At 46.8% G+C, this 18,519-nt stretch overlaps 1 protein-coding gene across 1 annotated transcript; it reads left to right on the top strand.

Moving 5' to 3' along the window:
• The first annotated feature begins 1,356 nt into the window (after window positions 1–1,356).
• On the top strand, window positions 1,357–3,910 carry LOC104600081 (Cupredoxin superfamily protein). The gene is made up of 5 exons (XM_010262905.3): window positions 1,357–1,830; window positions 1,917–2,009; window positions 2,106–2,318; window positions 2,424–2,603; window positions 2,697–3,910. Exons 1-5 carry the CDS (start codon window positions 1,537–1,539, stop codon window positions 3,651–3,653), a joined length of 1,737 nt encoding a protein of 578 aa, XP_010261207.1. The 5' UTR covers window positions 1,357–1,536; the 3' UTR covers window positions 3,654–3,910.
• Window positions 3,911–18,519: the final 14,609 nt, after the last annotated feature.

Consider the following 18,519-nt stretch of genomic DNA (forward strand, 5'->3'; position numbering starts at 1 on the left):
GACTCACTAACCTTATGAGCGAGCTCAATTTAAATTGAGTCAAATTTGAATAGTTTGTAAAAAACTTGATTCGTGTCCACCCTTATTTGAAATTGAGATCCTTGGGTTTTGGGGATTGATTTGTCCATGAAGATAATATTTGATCATGCCTTTTCTTTGGGTAAAAGGCTTAAAAATACCTGAATTTCCATTCATTGACTTAAACATACCCTTAGTTTTCAAAAAGAATTAAAAGATACTTTTGTTTCATATTTTCAAAAAGAACCAAAGAGACGATAAATCCCAATAACTTAATAGACCCAATAATTTTAAGTCCTAGATAATAAACCTATCAATGATATGATGCTCCAGAACTTCATGATGGCTTTAAATATTGTTGAAAAAATTGTAGAACTTTTGAATATGACAGTGAAACAATAAATTACAACTTTGATTGGATCCATAGTTTGCTCTGTTTTTTTCTTACCCAATTGAAAACTTTCCTGTCTTGTTAATTTTCTAATAATGTCGTGTTTTTTTTCACTTTTGACAATTTTGAATTTTTTATTTTCACAAAATTTAGAGTTTTATGTAGTCAAAGTGATAGAAAAATTAGAAGAAAAATAAGCAATTGATATCTTGGTTTGTAATGCTCTGGCTTTTGAATTCAAGAAACAAATCAATGGTTTATTTTTTTCATTTACTAGAATGTATCTTGTAATCCAATTCTCCAACAAGGAAAGGAAAAGTGAAAGATCGATTCATTATCCTTTTACATAAAGTGGGGAAACAAGAATAAAAAAAAAAAAAAAAAGTAAGATTTAATCCAATGAATTTATTGGCCAAAAAAGAAGGAAGGTTTCATGACTATGACTCTGATATGTGAAAAGGGAAAAATAAAATTTTTAAATAAATTCACATTTGAAGTTTCACCGGTCAGGGAATGTTTAAATCCAATGGAATCGGTCCATAAGATATCTTCCAAGTCCTTTTGAAAAACTCATGTTATATTTTAAGTCAATTAAAGAATAGGATAATCAAGTTCAAAGTTCAAGGTTTCTTTCAAAAAAAAAAGTTCAAAGTTCAAGGCAGAACTAGGAATCTGATGATTCTGATCTGGGTCACGCTTCGCTCAGGCCTTCTTTTTTTATGTTGCATATGATACTTTGTTCCCTCTGTGTATAGATGTCGTTTGTTTGTTTGTTTCTTTTTTCTTTGCGAATATTACAGGTGTAGTTGTTGATAATTTCTTTTTTGGTATAAGGTCAACTCACCCTTTTTTTTTTTCTTTTCTTTGCCTTTTATTAAGCGCGTATCAGCGTATGATCCAGTCTTCTTTTATGCTGGTCTATAGCTACCTTTTCTCTTTTCGTCGAAGAGACCGAGGGGAGCCTAATTCAATTTATATTTATACATCTAAATGTGGAACACCCAGTTGGTACACAACCTGTCCCAGTTTCTCCACCGGTTTCTCGTCAGCGACCGGAAATTTAACAACTCCTAAGATTAGAGATTTGCCGTTTTTTTTTCCACCAGAAAACGAAGAAAAAGAATTGGATGCTGCTGTGTGCCACCATGCACTATCAAAGAGTTGGAATCGGGTTGCTTCTTTGGTCTGTCTTTTTTACTCTAATACTAGCCCCAACAGTTGATGCTAGAATCCGCCACTACAAATGGGAGGTTAAATATGAATTTAAATCACCAGACTGCTATAAGAAGCTGGCGATTACCATCAATGGGAGAACCCCAGGGCCGACAATACAAGCGCAGCAAGGCGATACCGTCATTGTCGAGCTTAAGAATGGTTTGGTGACAGAGAATGTCGCAATTCATTGGCATGGAATCCGACAGGTGTGGGCTCTTTCCCTCTTCATTAATCATGTTGAGCTTTTCTGGGTTTCCATCTTTTGTTCATTTCTTTGCACCATCAATCGCAGATTGGAACCCCATGGATGGATGGAACAGAAGGAGTAACTCAGTGTCCAATTTTGCCGGGAGACACTTTCATTTACAAGTTTGTTGTGGATAGGGTAAATTCCAGTAACCCAAGACGAACCCTGTTTATAGTAGTCTCTTGTTTTCATTCAAAGTTTGAAATTAATGAACAAAGTTTGAAATCTATGCAGCCCGGAACATATTTGTACCATGCGCACTATGGGATGCAAAGAGAAGCTGGGTTGTATGGTGCCATACGAGTCTTGGTTCCTGATGGTGTTAAGGAGCCATTCTCATACGACTACGACCGAAGCATCATCCTTAACGATTGGTACCACAAAAGCACCTTTGAACAAGCTGCAGGCTTGTCTTCGAAATCCTTTGTGTGGGTGGGAGAGCCTCAGGTGAATTTCATTAATCCTCTTCCAGAGTCTTGAGCAACAATCAAACGTTCCAATTTTTCTTGTATTCTGCATATATATTTTCTGAACTTTCTCATTGCTTTCCAGTCGCTCTTGATACAAGGAAGAGGAAGATTCAACTGCTTGGCTTCAGGCCTACAAGCTGATACTTGTAATTCGACAAACCCAGAATGCTCTCCCTATTTCTTAACAGTCGTCCCGGGGAAGACATATCGACTTAGGATTGGGAGCTTGACGTCTCTATCTGCACTGAATTTCGCCATTGAGGTAAATGGGTCACCAGATATGTGAACTTTGAGCGTTTCTGTTAACTCTCTGACTTCGGCCATCACTGAATGTGGATCGATTTCTGTTATACAGGGGCACAACTTGACAGTTGTGGAGGCTGATGGACACTATGTAGAGCCATTCGTTGTACAAAACCTGAACATCTACTCTGGGGAGACATACTCTGTTCTTGTGAGAACAGATCAGGATCCTTCAAGGAATTATTGGGCTGCTACAAACGTGATCAGTCGAAATAGAACTACTCCAACCGGCTTGGCGATCTTCAATTACTATCCGAACCATCCCCGTAGATCACCTCGAACAGCTCCACCGACAGGGCCTCAGTGGAATGACTCGGACTACAGATTGGCGCAGAGTGTTGCCATTAAGGCACGCCAAGGCTACATCATCCCACCTCCCCTAACCTCTGATAGAGTCATTACGCTCCTCAACACACAGAACAGGATAGACGGTTACATGCGCTGGTCTGTTAATAACGTCTCCTTCACCCTCCCTCATACCCCATATCTCATTGCGCTCAAGAAGAACATGACCCATGTGTTCGATCAAACCCCAGCACCAGAAAATTATGATTCCGCAAGCTACGATATCTTTAGCGCCCCAAAGAATCCTGAGGCTACTTACAGTAACTCCATTTACAGGTTGAAGTTCAATTCTACAGTGGACATTATTCTACAAAATGCAAACTCACTGATGAACAACACAAGTGAAACACATCCATGGCACCTGCACGGACATGATTTCTGGGTGTTGGGGTATGGAAAGGGGAAGTTCGACCCCGTGAATGATCCGAAGAAGTACAACCTGGTTAATCCCATCATGAAGAACACGGTGCCCGTTCATAGTTATGGATGGACTGCTCTGAGATTTCGGGCAGATAACCCGGGGATCTGGGCCTTCCATTGCCATATAGAATCTCATTTCTACATGGGTATGGGCGTGGTATTTGAAGAAGGTGTGGAAAGAGTTGGAGAGCTCCCTTCATCCATCATGGGTTGTGGAGAAACAAAAGGTGTCTATCGGCCCTAGAAGAAGCTCTAATGTTTTACAGAGTTCACTTTCGCTCCTTCCATGAAGGACCCGGGAGCACCCCTGGGACAGAAACGTAATAGACACTGAATAAGAGGTAGATCAGATGGCATTTTTTAAATGTATGAATAGTTGAATACTGTCAAAAAAAGAATTATAACAATGAATTCTAGTTAACATTGTTTTTTAACAAGAAAAAAAAATTGCTGTTTACTTGTTTTCGCAACAATATTGAAAGTGTAGCATTGGCAACATGATCACTTCAGCGCCCCACATGCCCATCTCAGCATAAGATGCATTTGGAACATTTCCCAATGACAAGCACGGGAGATGTTTCCTGGATTTTATCTATTTAGCATAACAAAGATTAATCTTACAGTTATTAAGAGTCCATTTGATTTGCAGTCACAATCAGAATCGGAATTAGAAATAAAATTGAAATCTTTGGATAGGAATGTCTTTTAGGTTCAGACAGGAATTGAAATGGGAATTAAAATGGAATTTCATTCCCAAGGGAGGGGAGAGAATGATCATTCCCTCAAATGGGATAATGGCATTTCCCAGGAATGAAAGTGAGATTCTAATTCTGTCCAACCAAATAGTTGAAATCATTCAGTTCTTGAATCAAGAAAAAAAATCAATTAAACCATGTCATATTTTCGTTGAAAATTTTCTATCAACTTTCTTTTCCTATCATATTTTCTATCAAACCAAATACATGGCATGCAGTAGTTACTGAACTGAATGGCTGAGTAGTATAGTTTTGAGATGAGGTAAAAACTAAAAACCATATTGTTGGACCAGCAATCTTGTTGTTTCTTCCCTGGGTTATGATTGTGTGCTTTGCTGCACCAAATATTGTTGAGCTTCTTCTATAGCGGGCGGAGCCAGGGGGACCCAGGAGAGCCATGGCCCCCTATGGTCCGGAAATCTCCATTTGTAATACAGTCTTTCTTGTAAAATTTTTCCCTCCCCTATTTTCCACCCAATGGTTGGCCCCCCTATGCCCATTTGGATTTCTTACTCACTTTAGAGATGTATAGCTCCAATTCACGGTGGTAGAGAGTGGATAGGAAAAATTTATAGGAAATCTGGGCTCCCCTATGCCCCCATTTATATCTATTATCCCCTACTTCTAATCCAACTTTAGATTTTAGCCCCCTCATAAAAAATTCGTAACTCCGCCCCATAGCCAGCACCTTTACTCGTATGTATAAAAGAAATCTTTTTGAAGTTTTGAGTAGGTTTAGAGCGTACCCTTCTGCAGCTTTGGTTTGAGCAGGTTTGGTAGTTAAAAGAATCATTCTTTGAAAAGGCTGAATTACTAAAGAGATTTCCATCGAACACATTGTTTTGTGCTCAAAATTCTCCCACGTCCCTCACCATATAATAATGGATATGGAGGCAAGTTAGGCCAAAAATTCCTTGTCATGATAAACCCTGCTTTCCAACCTATGTTGCTTGTCTTTTATTTGTTTTTGGTATAAAATAAAATAGTACACTTTAATGGGGAATCCAGGGTGGGTAAGAGCAGGTTGCATGTGAAGCCCTCTGTCCATACTAGGGGGAGATTATAGTTCATTTCAATTTCAAACTACTATTTTTTTTTTTTTGAAAAACTCTACTTTAGTATCCTGAAATTTGGTTAGTGTCAAGTTAGTACCCAAACTTTCAAATGTATCACTGCAATACCCAAACTTTTGCAGGTGTCAAGTTGGTCCCTGTCGTTAATCGGCCATTAGTTATTTGTTGAAAATGTCAAAACTATATACCTTTCAAAAGAAGACATTGTTCATTGTCTTCTACCTTGAGACTAAACCGATTGAGGTGTTTGAGATTCTAGACTAATGAAGTCATTGTCTTCTACCTTTAGATCTGAAACACATTATTGTCCAAGGTTCAAAGTATCAGGGCGTATCGGCCTGTATCAATGCTTTGTTTTAAGTTTTATTTTTTTCAAAACCGGTTCAGAGGAGTCGGTTTAAGTCCCGTCTACCCTCTAAACCATGGTCTGACCCGATGCAACCCTTAGAGGGGCATATCGGGAAGCCATCGGCACGACACGATTCGATCGATACATGTTGATACTTTGAACCTTGTTCTTGTCAAGTTATTTCATTGCTTTCAATTATTGTTTCCCTCTATCATATTTCATGTTTTTTCTCTCTTTTTTTTGAAGATAACCAGTTCAATCTCAAGGTATAAGACAATGAACAGTGTCTTCCTTTGAAGGATAGTTTTGACATTTTCAATAGATAACTAATGGTTGGTTAATGGTAGGGACCAACTTGACACGTTTTGAAAGTTGAGGTACTGCAGTGACACGCTTTGAAAGTTTGGGTACTAACTTGGCACTACCCACAAAGTTCAAGGTACTAAAGTGGAATTTTCCCTTTTTTTTGGTAGAACAATTCTCAAGTCTCAACTACTTAAGTCATTGGGGTTGATATAGACAAAATGATTGAACATATCGTCGATCCAAAGGGCCGACTTCTTACTTGGTTATGGCTCACCAGCTCAGAATTGCCACATCATATCACTTAAGTTGAGGGGACTTCTCCAATCAAGTAAGGAGACTCACTACATGGACTAAACTATTTCTGCCACAGAGGGATCTTTTGGTCAATCCAAACCAGACCATTCATCAGAAAGGACCTTAGATTGGCCACATGCTCAATCCAGCAGTCCTCACCAATTTTATATTCCTCAAGTTTTCACAACCAATATTAATTGTTCAAAGTTTTCATTTTTTTAAAACAACACTTACATATGATTGGGGGCCACGAGCCGGACTTTTCACTAGCTATTTGAGCTTGGCTCGTGAAAGCTTGATTCGACTCAGTCTAAACCGAGCTTCGAACCAAGCTCGAGCCCAACAAAGCTCGGCTTGTAAAGCCTGTGAACCTAATCAAGCTTTTACATATATACAAGTATACATACATACATACATACATACATACATACATACATACATACATACATACATACATACATACATACATACATACATACATACATACATACATACATACATACATACATACATACATACATACATACATACATACATACATACATACATACACACATACATACATACAGACATACATACATACATACATACATACATACATACATACATACATACATACATACATACATGCATACATACATACATACATACATACATACATACATACATACATACATACATACATACATACATACATACATACATACATACATACATACATACATGTTGAGTTGGGCCGATTTCTAGTTATTGGGCCCAGTTATTTATTTCTTATTTTTGAGTTATTAAGTTAGGAAGTTGATGGGATTTAGGCCCATTAGTTTATTTTTTAAGTTCTAACTATTCAGCTAATTAAGTAGCCGGCCTACTAAGGGCATTCTTGTAATCTCTTATTCTTTTAAGTTGAGTATATAATACAAAGAGAGGTTGGCGACCAAAACTAATTTAATTTTGGTTGACATCCTATTCCTTTTCCTCTCCTCTTTCCTCCTCTACTACTGAAACGCTTCACCTTCTTCTTATTTCTCTTCACAAGGAATTTATCTAAAACGCAAATCAGTGACTTCTACTTAGTACTAGAGTAGGTCGAAGGTTCCTTGAGTTGTTCTATCATGCAACCCTAGATCAGCCGACTGCATGGTGATTTAAGAGGCTGATCGAAGATCTCAGGTAAGCCCAGTTTTTAGATTTTTTTGGTGGATCTGTTTGCCTTGTAGCTGGTCTAGGGTTTTTCATCAAAATCAAGAGAAAATGAAGAAAGGGGGAGAGTCATGTTTCTATTGGACTCTTCAATTTTGACCTAGGAAGTGGCACCTTAATTTTTAGGGTTCCTTGGAGTTTTCTTGGGGGGGGTGTCAAGTCCTACCTATTTTGGAGGTTTCTGGAGAGAGCGGTTGCCTCTTCTCTTTCTTCTCCCGTCCCGCATAAAAAGAATCTTTGTGAGAGGACCATCTAGGGGACCAGTGGGGTGTAATCAGTTCGGTCCGCTACTGGAGCTCGGAACGACTGACCCGGCTTTGCTCCCCGAGCTGCATCTTTTTTCTTTCGACTGTCCCCTTGATTGGAAGGCTCTCCGTCCCTCATCCTCTTTTCGGGCGTGCCCTCACCCTTCTGGTTGATCTCCTCTTTGGTGGCTATAAACCTGTCCGTGAGCTTAAGGAATTCGGTTATGGTCGCTGGTTGGTTGACGACCATGTGCCACTTGAACTCCTTATGCGTCACGCCTTTCATGGCTGCTGCAAGGTGCACGGTGAGGTCCAGGTGCGGTATCTGCATACAAGCGTCGTTCAACCGCTTAATGTAGCCCCGGATGGACTCTCCCTCTCTTTGCACTATGCTGAGGAGACTCTCTTCAGTTCGCGAACACCGCATGCTGGTAACGAAGTGGGACGTGAAGGCTTGCACGAACTGCGCCTAACTTCTTATCGACCCAAGTGCCAGGTTTCGGTACCACATATTGGCTGCTCCTCTAAAAGTGGTGGAGAAGGCCACGCACATGCACGACGCGTTGGCTCTTGCCAGGTGCATCTGAGATTGGAAGGCATCTACGTGATCATTTGGGTTGAACGACCCATCGTACTTGTCCAAAGGGGGGAGCTTAAAGTCTTTAAGCATTGGGACTGCCAGGAGCTCGAGAGATAGGGGGATTGAACTGAAAGGATGGGGGCCTTGACTTCACCCAAGCTTACTTCTTCTTTGCCTCCGAGTTCGGACAGGTCGTGGGTGGCAGACCGGCGAGCCCGGCGGCGTCGTCTCTGCTTCTTGGCGGGTTTGACATTCATGCTGCTCACTTCTGTACTGTTAGGAATGGTGTGTGCAGGAAGCAGCTCAGGTCACTGGTGACGGCTACGGACAGAGGACTCTTGCTTGGAGCCTGCGGCCAGGATATCGAATCGGTTCTCTAAGAATGGGGTATCAGGCTTGGAGGGCTGAGACGTTGCGGGCTTGGCTAGCTGGGGTCCTTCCGACCTTACCTCCCGTGGCGAGGCCGGAGTGGCTGGCCTTTTCTACCTGCTGTGGGAGGAGGCCTGGCTCCTTGGAGGGTTCCGGGGGGGCTTTCCTTGGCGGGAAAGGTGCTCCTCTTGATGATGGGACCTAGCCTGCTATGAGGCTGGGTGCTGAGGAGGGAGTAGCGATTGCTGAATCTGAGGTTGCGGTAGCAGGGGAAACTGCTGCTGATAGTGGTGCTGAGAGACCTGGTGCAGCACGTGTTGTTGATAGATCCAAAACTGCTGAAACTGCTGCATTTGAGTCTTCATGGCCTGCATGCACTACACCAAATCTTTCAGCTGGTTCGGGCTGGCCGCTGGGGGCACAATCGAGGGTTCAGTGAAGGTTGTTCCGACTGTGGTAGGGAGTGGAGCAACGACGGGTGCCCCTGCAAGAGGCACGTTCAAACTAGGGATCCCGTCCGCTGAGAGGGGGACGGTGAACTGTCTGATACAGACAGTAGGGAACTGGGGCTGTTCCATGGAGTTATTGATGGAGTTATTCATCTCCGTGCTTCATCCGATGTTGCTAGAGGAAGCCATGAGTGTTGAGTTTTTGGAGGGTAAGAAGATGTGAAAGTTTAGAGAAAGGTTTTTCGAAGTGTTTCCCATAGACGGTGCCAAAGGATGTAGAGCGATCCGGTCACTCCTAACTGGCACTCACGTGGCTCCTGGAAGGTACCTGAGATAAGGAAGAAGAAGAATCCCCAGGGGAGTTCACCCGGTGGGGATACTCCGTCGCTTAAGTTAGTACTATGAAGGAGAAGCAAGAAGAAGACGAAGGGTAAGAGTGCAGATAGCGCGTTCTCACTATACTTGAGAGATTAGAGGTCTCAAGAAGAAGTTTCTCTTCTGCTCTGAGGGCTTTTATAGGGACACTCACATCAGGTCGGGCATAACCACCACTGGGCTCCTGCCACAGCCGTTACCTTCCAGGGCTGCACAGGTGGCCGTTGTGCTATACGTCACGCCCGGGTGAGTGACACGTTGCCAAAGTGGCAGCCACGCTTTTGCCTACTGAGAGACGTGGACGTAGACTGCCGAAAGGACTGGGACTGCGCCGTCAGTAAGGGATATGGCGCAGTCTGATCGGTACGGTCTGTCAGTTAGAAGCTTCCTGAAGAGCACTCGTGTGGCTCATTCGTGAGCTATTTTGTAACAGGCTTGGAACACTCCAGGGTTACCCTTAATGGATTGGTCCTCGGAATGACTTATCTGCTTGGAAGCTCGAACGAGCTAATAACTTTAGCTCGCGAGCTAAAGTTGCCTCGAAGTATCTCTTCAAAGGTAGCTCGGGGAGCCTGGGGTTCGCGTCGCGGCGAAATCCTTTCGTGAGCTACAAAGTAGCGAGCTGCTTTGCAGGCCCGTCACTTGATCGTACCAGGTTACAACGCTGAGTTGTCGATCGTGCTGATTCAGTGTCCATGTGTCACTGTTTCATAGGTGGGCTCAAATCACCCTTCATCAATTGCCCCCCACTCTTTGGGCTAAGAGCACTGCCTTAGCGCAGGGAGTTTGTGAAGCGCGATGGGCTGATTTGACCAAAATTTAAACTTGATTGACTGCCCACATTAATGCATTTGCGAGAATCAAGAGATTTTCTGATTTTCCTAACTTTTCAGATTCCGAAAATGTGCTGAAGTGGCTTTTACCTCCGAATGTCGCGCGGCCGCGATTACCTTAATTATGGAAGACGTGTCGCCAATCACCTTCGGTTTTCAGAAGGCGTGCAGTCAGGGCGCCCGCGGGCCATTGGATATGCTTTGATCCGGGCCGTCAATTTGAAAGGGTGGAGACTATAAATAGGGGGCCTCCCGGGCCTCATTTTTTTCCCACGCCATCTTGCTATCTTCGGATTCTGAGGTCGCGCACTTCATCTAGTCTACCCGAATTCCTCAGTTTGCTTCGTTCCGTCTCTTCTGGTGAGTCCCAATCGCTGTCAGCCATATCTGGGCACCCATACCACACCTACCACTGGGGCGATAGCCAGGACGACGATGCTCCCTCAAGCTCGGGGGGAGCGTAGAAGCAGATCCCGGAGGCTCGGGAGGCCTTCGGCAATGCAGCATCTACTTCTAGGGGAGAGAGCCTGACACTTTTGGCCCTTCCTCCATGACAGCGGAGAGACTCAGGTCTCTAATCCGCTACTTTCGCCTCCCTGGAGACCTGGTTTACAGCCTCCCTACTAACAGCTTCCCTTGGGAGCATAGTCACAATGACATAGTAATCTTCCAGGAACAACTTGAGGTTGGATTGCGTTTCCCCCTGCTCCCCTTGATAGTGGAGGTGCTAAATCACTTTAACGTCACCATTGGCCAGCTTCATCCCAACGCCATTCGAAATATGGTTGGGACTATATCTTTGTGTAATGAGTACTGTCTTCCTTTGGACCTTGATATTTTTGCCTCTATCCTTTGTATAAAAAAAGCTGCTCCTGGGGTTCCTCCGGAGAGGCGCTTTTACTACCTCTCTCCCCGTCGCGGCTATAAGCTCCTGTACGAGCTGCCGAATAAGATTCTCGTCTGGAAGCGGGATTACTTTGTGGTTCGCAACCCTGAGGGGTGGCCCTTCCCAACTGCTTGGAGGAGCACCATCCAAGACCCCGGGGCCGAGCTGGATCCCGAAACTCGAAAAACGATGCTGTCCTGGGCATCAGTAGGCTTCCTTTGCTCGGACTACTTGGCCGAGGAGAAGCTCGTGTAGGCCGGCTTGAGCTCGGGTAGGTTGTCTTTTTAGGTCGCGTGGTTTCTGTAACGATGTCGTACTCACATTCGCATGCGTATATTTTATTCTTGTTGGACTAACACTGATGCTCTTCTTGGCAGCCATCATGTCTAGTGCCGATTCGCGTCGCCTTCTCTCGAGCAGCTAGAGGCGCCATGCGAAGAGGACGCGCCCCGACCAGACTCCCCCTTGAGGAGGTACTGAGTTTGGGTCTGTCGAGCCAGTTTTATCCTCCCCTCCACCCGAGATTCCGGCATTCCCTCCCGAGGGAACTAGTGGGGTCGGCTTCGGGGGGGGATGAGCTCCCTCAACAGGGAGAGGCTCACTGTAACCCCCTCCAGCCACACCCTTACCCCCGGTTCCCAGTGAGTAAATGGGAAAGGGTGAACGATTACCTTGTGGCTCGCTAGAGGAGCCGGAAGGCGATTACTAACGATGAGGTCGCTCAGTGGGGGAATATGGAGCTTGGGGACCTTGCCGCGTTTACCTCCGCCCACTGCATGGTGGTAAGTGACCCCTTTCCCTTTTCCTATCTTGTTTTGCTCCTCTCCGCTATCCTCTGATCTTCTCTTCTGTCGGCAGGTGATTTCCACCATCCATGCCATGGCTCTCCAGACGCACGTCCATCGTGTCGACGCCCTCGACCAGCGGGCTGCTAACAAGAAGCTCCAGGGCGAGCTCGACCGGATCCGAGGGGAGCTCCATCACACCCGCAAGGGGAGCGAGTCTCAGAACCTGCTCGTCCACGACCAGGAGGCTCAAATCGCCCGGCTTTCTGAAGAGAGCGTGCGTTACAGGGAGGAATCGTCGAGGATGGCGGGACTTGGAGTCCACTCTTCTAAATCGGACTCGAAACTTTGATCAGATGGTGGAGGCTAAATGAGAGAAAGCGGTCTGAGATTTTAAACTCCCAGGAATTCCACGACCTCCAGGCGGAGTACGGTTCGGGTTCGTACCACTCTGGGTTTAAGCTTTGCCGGTGGCTGGTTCGGAAGAAGTTCTCCGGACTCAACCTCGATGGCGTTACTATGAAGGGTCTGCCTCCTGAGACGGCGGACCAAGCGGAGGAAGAGGAACCTGACTCCCTAGAGGATGAGGAGGCGGATCCTTGAGGCGGTGTTTCTCTGGACTTCTGGTGGCTTCCAGGTGTCGTAAACCCGGTCTTTCACAAGTCTTTGGTTGGGTAGTTGTGCCCTGTGATAGTCAGACTTTCCCGAGCTGTTTATCTCGGTTACCGTATTGTTATCTTTCTTCTTCTTTTTTTTTGGAAGTGACAATGAAAGTTCTCCCTTTTTTTTCTTCCAAGTATGATGTGCCCTCTTTATCTTTGCTAAGAAGATCTCAACACCCGAGCTATTAGAGCAACGTACCCGAAGTAGAATTCCTCGATAATTGTTACCTTGAACTGTTCCTTAAACCGTTTGAGGCATCTTTATGGTACACAACAAAGTGATTACCACGTGTGCTCAAACTATGTGCCCGTTGGTTATTCTCTAGTTTGATCATCGTACTTGAACAAGCTACGCTTGGCGGGGTTTAAGCCCGAGCTGCTTACACTCCTCACTTGAAGTTCGCCCATGTCATGAAGACGACTGGGTCTGATTGCGCCGAGATCGTGTTAGCCCAGCATTTTGGCTCTTAGGCTGTGGGAGTGATTTATAGTTCACTTTTGAAGTTCGTCCGTGCCTCAAAGGCGACCGGGTCTTATTGCGCCGAGATCATGTTAGCTCGACATTTTGGCCCTTGGGCTTTTGGAGTGGCTCGTGGCCTACTCAGTAGTTACATATAGTATTGTCTTAAGTTGACAATATTCCATGCCCGAGGTACTTGTTTCCCTTTGAGGGTCTCGAGCTCATACGTTCCTTCCCCGAGTACTCATTTCACTCGGTAAAGTCCTTCTCAGTTAGACCCAAGCTTGCCAGCGCCGGGCTCAGGTACCATAACCTTTCGAAGAACCAGGTCGCTGACATGGAGGTTCCGCTTCTTGACCCTGCCGTTATAGTACCGAGCTACTCTCTGCTGGTAGGCTGCAGTCCTGATATACGCGAGGTCCCTTACTTCGTTGAGTAGATCGAGGTTAGTACGAAGCTCGTCTTCATTCCTCTGATCACTGTATGCTTCTAGTCGCAGCATAGGCACCTCGATTTCTGTAGGGATCACTGCTTCGGTGCCGTAGGTGAGATTGAAGGGTGTTTCTCCCGTTGCAGTCTTCTCCGTGGTCCAGTAGGCCCATAAGACGCTAGGTAACTCATCTGCCCACAACCCTTTAGCCCAGTCCATCCGTGCTTTCAGTCCGCGGAGGATGGCTCTGTTCGTGACTTGTGCCTGACCGTTTGCTTGAGGGTGTGCGACTGAAGTAAAATTCTGTCGGATTCCCATGTCTTGACACCAGTCTTGAAATTTGATGTCCTCGAACTACTTGTCGTTGTCAGAAATCAATACCCAAGGTAATCCGAAGCAGCACACGATGTTCTTCCAAAAGAAGTTTTGAACATTTCGGGTTGTAATCGTTACGAGGGGTTCGACTTCTACTCACTTAGTAAAGTAGTCCACTGCTACTACTAAAAACTTCCTCCCACCCGTTGCCGGCGGGAATGGCCCGAGTAGATCGATGCCCCATTGTGCGAAGGGCCACGGGCTGGTGAGATACTTGAGATCAACGGCAGGTTGGTGGTGAATATTGGCGTGCTTCTGGCATTTGTCGCATTTTTTAACAAGCTCGATAGCGTATGCCTTCATTGTTGGCCAATAATACCCCTGTCGAAGTGCCTTCTGGGCGAGGGCCCTGCCCCTCAAGTGTTCGCCGCACAGACCCTCATGAGTGTCGCGGAGTATGAGCTCGGCTTCGATAGGTCGCAAGCAATGCAGGTAGGGGAGCGTGTAGGATCTCTGGCATAGACGTTCGTCTATCATGACGTATTTGGCTGTCTGGCGCTAGACCCTTTTGGTTGCATTGCGATCTGTAGGGATGGTGCCATGTAGCAAGAAGCTCGTGAGCAGGTCAATCCCTGCTTGAACGATGGGAGCAACCTCCTCTGCCCCCCCCCCCCCCCCCCCCGAGAATGCTAGGCCGAGGCAAGTCCTCTATGTACATGGTTCTCATGGTGATGTCGCTGACGCGGGCTAATCTAGACAGGGCATCGGCCTCGATGTTCTTCGACCTTGGGATTTGCCTGACAAAGTGTGACTGGAAGTTGAGCAGGGCCTCTCTGACTTTGGCTAAGTAAGCTATCATGGTTGGCTCGCGAGCTTCGTATTCGTTGGTGACCTGGTTGACCACGAGCTGGGAGTCGCTGCAGATAATAATGTGCTTTGCTTTTACTTCTCTGACTAGGGTCAGTCCAGCTATCAACGCCTCGTACTCCGCTTCATTGTTAGACGCCGCGAACCCGAAGCGTAGCGCGTACTCCAGTTTCGCACCACTTGGACCGTGCAGAACTATTCCGGCTCCGCTGCCCTGTTGGTTCGAGGAGCCATCTACGTGAAGGATCCAGGGCTCCTCATCCCAGCTCGCACTTGGCCAAACTAGGAGAGATGCCACATTGGCTGCTACCTCACGGGGTTCGGACTCGACCGGCCTGGGAGCTTCGGGCTCACCCGAGCTGGGAGCCTCGTGCTCAACCGGCCTGGGGATTTTGGAGCTGAATGTGCATTCAGCTATTAAATCTGCTAAGGCTTGGGCATTAATGGCAGTTTGTGGCTTGTATTGGAGGTCATACTCGCTAAGCTCAACGATCCACTTTGTCAACCGACCAGAGACCTCGGGCTTAAGTAAGACTTGCCTCAGAGGCTTGTCGGTGAGAACGATAACAGTGTGAGCCTGGAAGTACGGGCGGAGCTTCCGGGCTGCAATTACCAGTGCATAAACAAGCTTTTCTATCTCTGGGTATCTCGTCTCTGCTCCCTACAATACTTTACTAACATAATAGATGGGTCGTTGAACCCGATCTACTTCTTTTATTAGTACCGAACTGACCACTTTGTCGCTTGCCGAGAGGTACAGTTCTAGAATATCACCCTCCTCGGGTCGGGTTAAGATTGGCACACTAGCGAGGTATTTCTGATTGCCTTAAAGAACGGCAGACAACGGTCCGCCGATTTGGACATGAAGCGGCTCAGGGCGGCTATACGGCCATTCAACCTCTGAACCTCCTTCAACTTCTGGGGTGGTCTCATATCTAAGATGGCCTTAATTTTGTCCGGATTGGCCTCAATGTCGTGCCGGTTAACAATGTACCCTAGGAACTTGCCCGAAGTCACACCAAATGCACACTTATTTGGGTTCAGCCTCATATTAAACTTACGCAAAATTTCAAAAATAGAATGCAGGTCTTGTATTAATTCATGCGAGAATTGGGTTTTGACGACCATGTTGTCTACATAGCATTCTACTTTTCTGCCAATTAGTGGCTCAAACAACTTATTTACAAGCCTTTGAAAGGTTGCCCCTGCGTTTTTCAACCCAAAGGTTATAACCTTGTAACAGTATAGACCGAACTCCGTGATGAAGGCAGTATTTTCTTCGTCCGCCGGGTCCATCTTGATTTGGTTATAGCCCGAATAGGCGTTCAAGAAACTTAGCAACTCGTGCCCGAGTGGAAGCAGTCTTTTGGGCAAGCCCGGTTCAGGTCGGTGTAGTCGATGCACATGCGCCACTTGCCATTGGCCTTTTTTACCAGGACGGGGTTGGCCACCCAGCTCGGGTAATGGACTTCTCTTATGAAGTCAGCTGCGAGGAGCTTCTCGACCTCCTCGTCGACCGCTTTCCACCACTCTGGGGCTAGGTTGCGTTTCTTCTGTCTAACGGGCCTAACTACAGGATCGGTATTCAACTTGTGAGTTATGAGGTCGGGGTCTATACCTGGTATCTCTGCCGCAGACCATGCAAAAATATCTAAGTTTTGAAGTAAGAAACTTACCAGTTCAGATCGTAGAGGTTCCTGGACGGAAGCGCCGATCTGAAGTGTTCGAGCTGGGTCTGCTGCTGAGGTCGGAACTGCGACTGTTTCTTTCATAGGCGCGGCTCGTTCTTCGCCTTGCTCCACAGGCCGCTCCAGTTCGAGGTCGTCGACCACCTTGGTCTTTCCCTTTAGGGTGGCGACATAGCACTTGTGTGACTCGAGCTGGTCGCCCCGTGCTACCCCCACACCAAAGTCTGTAGGGAACTTCATTGCCAAATGGTAAGTGGAGACCACCGCCCGTAAGACATGGGTGAACGGCCGACCGATTATGGCATTGTAGGGGGAGAGGGTCGCGACCACCAGGAAGTCGTGTTTGAATCTGACCACACAAGGCCATGTGCCGACTTCCACTGGTACTGTTATTTTCCCAAGGGATCGGACTTCTTCTGCATTGAAACCCACCAAAGGAGTGTCCGCAGACTTCAGGTCGCTTCTCTGCAGCTGAAATTGGTCGAACACAGCTTTAAAGAGGATGTTGGCCGAACTGCCTGAGTCGACAAGTACGTGTCTGACCTCGAAGTCATTGATCCTCAGCTTTATCACAAGTACATCTTCGTGGGGGTAGTGAACCCCTCACGCGTCATCCTCTATGAAGAAAATTGGCTCTTCTGTCCTCGGCCGCTTTGGAGGATTCTACTCTTCTCGGGTGGCCTCACGAACTGATGTCCAAGCCGCTGCTAAAGTACAACCCGCAACGATCGAGCCTCCCACTATCATGTGGATGGTCCCCCGAACCGGCCTCTCTTCTAGAGGCTGCCTCTGTGGTTGCTCGCCCGGCCTGCTGCTGGACTCGGGAGCATCCTTACTGTGCTCCCCTTGCCGAAGTGTTTTATTATTATTATTACTATTATGTACAAAATTTCTTAAATACCCGCAACGGACGAGCTCTTCATTCTCGTCGCGGAGGTTTTTACAATTTTCGGTGCTATGACCATGATCTCTGTGAAAGCTGCAATACAAATTCATATTTCTTTCATTGGGGTTTCCCTTCAAACGGGGTGGCCACTTCACATACGGAGCGTCCTTGATCGCCATAAGGATTTCGGCCCGCTTCGCGTTCAGTGGGGTGTAATCAGTTCGGTCCGCTACTGGAGCTCGGAACGACTAACCCGGCTTTGCTCCCCGAGCTGCATCTTTTTTCTTTCGACTATCCCCTTGGCTGGAAGGATCTCCATCCCTCTTCCTCTTTTCGGGCGCGCCCTCGCCCTTCTGGTTGATCTCCTCTTCGGTGGCTATAAACCTGTCCGTGAGCTTAAGGAATTCGGTTATGGTCGTTGGTTGGTTGACGACCATGTGCCACTTGAACTCCTTATGCGTCATGCCTTTCTTGGCTGGTGCAAGGTGCACGGCGGGGTCCAGGCACGGTATCTGCATACAAGCATCATTGAACCGCTTGAAGTAGCCCCAGATGGACTATCCCTCTCTTTGCACTATGCTGAGGAGACTCTCTTCAGTTCACGGACACCGCTTACTGATAACGAAGTGGGATGTGAAGGCTTGCGCGAACTGGGCCCAACTTCTTATTGACCCAAGTGCCAGGTTTCGGTACAATGTACGGGCTGCTCCTCTAAAAGTGGTGGAGAAGGCCACACACATGCACGACTCGCTGGCTCTTGCCAAGTGCATCTGAGATTGAAAGGCATCTACGTGATCATTTGGGTTGAACGACCCGTCGTACTTGTCCAGAGGGGGGAGCTTAAAGTCTTTAGGCATTGGGACTGCCAGGAGCTCGGGAGATAGGGGGATTGAACAGAAAGGATGGGGGCCTTGACTTCACCCGAGCTTACTTCTTCTTTGCCTCCGAGCTCGGACAGATCGTGGGTGGCAGACCGGCGAGCCCGGCGGCCGTCTCCGCTTCTTGGCGGGCTCGACATTCGTGCTGCTCACTTCTGTATTGTCAGGAACAGTGTGTGTAGGAAGCAGCTCAGGTCGCTGGTGACGGCTACGGAAAGAGGGCTCCTGCTTGAAGCCTGCGGCCAGGATCTCGAACCGGTTCTCTAAGAATGGGGTATCGGGCTTGGAGGGCTGAAACGATGCGGGCTTGGAGAGCTGGGGTCCTTCCGACCTGACCTCCCGTGGTGAGTCCGGAGTGGCCGGCCTTTCCTACCGGCTGCGGGAGGAGGCCTAGCTCCTTGGAGGGTTCCGGGGGCCTTTCCTTG

This window comes from Nelumbo nucifera, chromosome 5, assembly GCF_055504915.1.
Source record: "Nelumbo nucifera cultivar China Antique chromosome 5, China Antique-T2T, whole genome shotgun sequence".
NCBI classification, from domain to species: domain Eukaryota; kingdom Viridiplantae; phylum Streptophyta; class Magnoliopsida; order Proteales; family Nelumbonaceae; genus Nelumbo; species Nelumbo nucifera.

Coding starts and splice junctions, on each gene's coding strand:
- LOC104600081 (XM_010262905.3), top strand. CDS start 1,537: ATGCTGCTGTGTGCCACCATGCACTATCAAAGAGTTGGAATCGGGTTG. Junction 1,831..1,916: donor ATTGGCATGGAATCCGACAG/GTGTGGGCTCTT, acceptor CATCAATCGCAG/ATTGGAACCCCATGGATGGA. Junction 2,604..2,696: donor CACTGAATTTCGCCATTGAG/GTAAATGGGTCA, acceptor TCTGTTATACAG/GGGCACAACTTGACAGTTGT.